At 32.5% G+C, this 4,863-nt stretch overlaps 1 protein-coding gene across 1 annotated transcript; it reads right to left on the bottom strand.

Moving 5' to 3' along the window:
* Positions 1–2,903: 2,903 nt before the first annotated feature.
* On the bottom strand, positions 2,904–4,241 carry LOC146997564 (uncharacterized protein F54H12.2-like). The gene is made up of 2 exons (XM_085814348.1): positions 3,713–4,241; positions 2,904–3,598 (listed from the first exon to the last, which is right to left on the bottom strand). Exons 1-2 carry the CDS (start codon positions 4,239–4,241, stop codon positions 2,904–2,906), a joined length of 1,224 nt encoding a protein of 407 aa, XP_085670474.1.
* Positions 4,242–4,863: the final 622 nt, after the last annotated feature.

The following is a 4,863-nucleotide window of genomic DNA, read 5'->3' as shown; positions in this document are numbered from 1 at the left end:
TTTTAGAAACTTTCCATTACTCTATCATGATAAGTGGATGATGCTTTTAAGATTACCCTTATGCATATATGTATAAGTAATGTCAAACTTAAGAATAACAACTCTTTCAAATAAGTTTTCAGTGATTATCAGAGTTTTCCATTAACCTATCTTACCATGATAACGCAATAATATAATGACGCCTTATAGACTGTCCTTCCCAAACAAGACAAGACAAGAATGTATTACGGTAAGTGTTGATGAATTATATTGAAGATATATTTTTATGTATTAATTTTAAAAATATAAGAGATTCTTTAAGGCAGAAAAAAAATTGTTCATTTATTTTGTGATAGGTTTTTTGAATCGAAATGTTATGAAGATTATAAAAATGCATTAATATAAGTACAGCTATTCTATTTAAATTTCTATGTTTGGTTGATGTTATGATTATTTTTGTTCCTTATGTTTTTAATAGAAATATATTGAAATTTTAGTTTTAATTTTAAAGCAAACGTGTATATCAAATGTTAGTAAATGGATATTGCTGTTAATTTGATATTAACTAAGGAAAGAAAATTCCAAGTATATTTTATGTATAATACAGAAATTTATTCTTTGAAAATAAATGTATTGAAAGGTAAAAGCTTCTTTGTGAAATGAATGTTTTTCATAACATTTAAAAACGATGTAAAACAAATATTGATTGTAGAGAGAAGAAAGAGTCTATATGTAAAAATAATAATTTTATTCATTTAATAAGGTTCCCATTTTCGTGGAGAACGTATATGTTTTACAGATTTAACATGCAATATTTTTTTTTCATATTAACATCATGATTCTGTAAATTTTCATTTTTGATGTAGTCCATTGGCATGTTGATTTCAGTCAAGGCTTTTAAAAATTCGTTTTTAGCAGGAATATTAATCTTTTTCTTTTTGGTTGTAAAAAGGATATTGAATAAGTCTATAATATTTGAATGCTTAATTTTTTCCTTATGATAAAGTACTTCGCCTTTATCATTCCACTTAAGAATATCAGGATGTCGCTTTAAAATAGCTAATGCATTTTGTGCTTTTCTTCTCATTCGTAAAGGTACACTGTCTAAGATAACAGTAGAATAATCAGTTACAGTCATCTGTTTGTCGCCGTCTGTCACAGATGAGGGGGCTTCTTCTTCCTCTTTCACTTTCTTCATCTCAGCTGAATCGTCTAAAGAATTTTGTGAGTCGTCTTTAGGAGGTTTAAAGGGTGAATTGTATTCCTTTAAGTTCAATTTCTTTTGTAAAAGTTCATAATAACGCACTAATTTCTCACGATCGTCAACTGAACTGTTTAAAATATGCATCATGGCTTTATCCAATTCACTTAACTGTTTATCAGAAATGGTATGCTTTGTCATCATCTCTTCTGGAACTAACACATATTTCTTAGTGAACTCCATTGATTAGTCCTGTAAGAACACTGAGAGCAGCAGGAATCAAAACGTTTAGAAAACCTCCTTTTTGTAAAATTAATTTTCGTTTCTTCACAAGAGAAATCTTACGATTTCCTAATTTTCGTAAAGTTGTTTTATGCTTACAGAGAGACTTCTTTTGTTGGTCTGACAATGGAACGTTTCCTTTGAGTATGTTTAAACTACATTCGCATATAGCTTTTATGCAATTGATATTAATTTTCTTTAATAGCTGTTTCCGTAACTTTAACGGACAAATGTTTAACAGCTGTAACTGTCTTAGCTGTTTCTTGACCAGCGTCATTTTATAAAATGATGATGCATTTTATAAAGCTGTTGTTTTTATTATTTTTTAATAATGTTTCATTTGATAAACATACTGTACTTGGTTAGGTAAAATTTGGGTGCGTAAACGTAATTCTTCCGGAGTTTCACTGCGCAGATCAATGAATAAATAAGAAAAAGGTTTCTTGGTTGCATCTTCATATACTTCTTGAAAAAACTTTAAATGACGCGGAAAGAGCTGTTTTCCTAAATGTACGATTTGACTGACATCTCTTCTGTTTTTACACAAAATCAAATAGTGTGCATTTAAAGTCACTTCACGCATTTCTTTTCCCTTGTGAAAAAAGTTTTGTGTGATAAAAATAACGCTCAAATTTAAATGATGACTTCCTTTTGTAAATAAGTTAGTCAGACGTTTATCATTCCCACACTCGCTCATCAAATCGTCTATGATGAATAATGTGCTAGAACCTAAATATTCTTGATATTTAATTGGTAAACCTTCGAAAAAAGTAACATTCGGTATATCATTATACAGAGGTTGGTAAATTCCATAACACCATACTACTTTATCGGGAATCGTTGAAAATAGGTTTTCCCACATCCAGTGGGTCCCGAAATCCCCATTATGAAAGGATGTTGTAGCTTTGGAAATTCCATATTAAATGAGACAAGACACATAATGTATAAAGTTTAAGTGTATTTATTGATAGAAAGAAGATCTTACATGAAATTTCTTGATTACAAAATTATATACTTTAATATCATTAGATATATGTTGAGGTATGAAAGATAACAATATATCATTGAGAGATTGTCCACGACATTTACAATGTAAATAGTATATGCAATATTGACCACATACTGCTGTTACATTAGTTTGGAGAGTCATCGAATTAAAGTCCATCTGTGGAAATCGTTCTGCATACTTGGTTATCGGTCCAGGAAAATAGGATGGGTCATGTCCATAGGAATCGAAAAATTCTAAATGCTGTGGAGATGAAATGTAAAAGGCTAACCAGTGACTACCGGATTCAGATGCACGATCTACATTAGCTATAAAGCAACTTGGATATTTCTTGATCTCAACAGGGAGTCGATCACTTGCAAAAACTCCCAGAAATGCTTTTCGTGTCTTTGCATTCTGAGAGAGTGTTCTGTTTATTTCAAGGCTGTCCATTGCTTAATTAGCAAAATCGCATAGTACATGGCGAGATTTTGTTATTTCAATCACGTTTTGAAATTCTGCATAGACTAGCACCGAGAGAGTCACAGAGAGAGCTTTAGCAAATTTAATTTCTACTCGCAAATTGCCTTGATGCTGTAAGTTAAAATGAGATCCATCACACATATCTGGAGTTAAATCGAAAGCATATAACACATGTCCTTTCGCAAATTCTTCTCGAGATAAATAGATGCCTTTGTCGCGATTAAATCCTGAAAATAAGTATAATAATAATAAAAATCTAATCATTATGTGGTAAGCACGCACATAATGATTAGATTCGAAATCAAGGTCCATTGGTTTACATGGAACAGGTTGTCCATCTACATAAATCGATATAAAGTTGACATGATGATGGGCAAACAGAAAAGGATTCATTGAATATTGTCCATTCATTGCAGCATTTTCTACACAAGTAATAATGACTCGCTTGAGCATCAATCCTAAAAATACATTATCTTGCATAAAAGACCAACTTCCCTTAGAAACTGAATATGTTTTGCATAATACTCGATCTATAGGGTATTTAGCAGAACTTTTTTCCAACGCTTTTACATGTCCGAGAGAGACTCCAGGGTTTACTTTTACTTTTCTGATAAACAAAGAAGCATGATCCAAGATCACTTTATAATCGGCATCTTTCTCAGTAGAAACTAGACAGAAAGCAGATTTACTACGCACCATTTTAATTTTCACATCAACTAAATTTAACATGAGTCGATTTTGTTGAAAAATGTCACAATGTAATTGCCCTATCAAATCCACACTTTGACTGTTTTTTATAAGTTCACCGCGAGCTTTTAGTCCAGCATCCGCATCTTGAGCTAAGACATCTATTTTATTAGGTGAAGTGTCTTGGAAAAATCCTTCGCAGGGGAGTAAACTTTTCTTTGCATCTTCCCCATAATTCAATAATGTTTCTTCGATGAAGGCTCTATAAGGATAGGTATTTGTCGCAGATGAAATGTTTCTTTCATTTAAACTTACATCTACTTGCGAAAAGAGAGAATGTAAAAATAAATTTACAGGGGCAACCGGTTCTTTGTCTGTTAGATTGGATCCGTCTGCCTTAACTACTTTAACTTTCACGTGTATATAAGAAGCAGCTAGATCAATATAGTCTTCACCACTGCCAGAAATATTAAATTCGATAGGTCCTCCATCTCGTATATTTGCGAGAGGGTGATATTCCACAAACTGTCCTTTTTCTATAGCTGTTTGTGTAGGAGGAATGGTAAATAAATCTAATTCAGATTTGACGCAAACGGGAGAGTCTCGATGAATATACGAAGTCATACTTTTTTTTTAAGAGAAAATATCCTGTGCTTTCACCTTCTTTGATCGGTGAGAAATGGTACGCTTTTTCCTACGTTTCTGCTTTTTATTAACTCGTCCAGAACCAATCATGTTCTTCACTTTAGTAGCAGCTTTATCTGTTAATATATTTCCGGCTTCTTTCAGTCGACGCTTAGCAGCCTCTTTTACATCTTGTCCTTGTGATACATCATTTAACAAATTCAGTCCACTATGCCATACTTGTTTTCCAATTGCTTTGGCTCCTGATTTAATAAGAGGTACGGCAGCGCGAAAGAAGGATCTGAATAGACCCCCTAATCCGTATCCTCTCTGATAAAGATTACCTTGATAATAATTCAATCCATGTCCTGTTTGTTGTACATAATAATCTTCAAAAGATTTTTGACAACACTGATAAAGTACATACATTATGACAAGTATTTTTGACGGAAATGAAGTTTCACGTATGACCTTCCTCGTTCAAATGGCGTAAATGCTCCCATATGCGTTCTTATATCGATTTCCAAAGTGTCTATCATTTTCCGATTCACAGGTAAATAATGAGGTCTATCAAATAGTGCACTCACCACTTCTCCATCGCTACCAGTTACTCTTACAATTC

Source organism: Stegodyphus dumicola, chromosome 4 (assembly GCF_044657685.1).
Source record: "Stegodyphus dumicola isolate Sdum_Otavi_A_Nest chromosome 4, ASM4465768v1".
NCBI classification, from domain to species: Eukaryota; Metazoa; Arthropoda; class Arachnida; order Araneae; family Eresidae; genus Stegodyphus; species Stegodyphus dumicola.
This window is presented reverse-complemented; position numbering and strand designations above follow the sequence as displayed.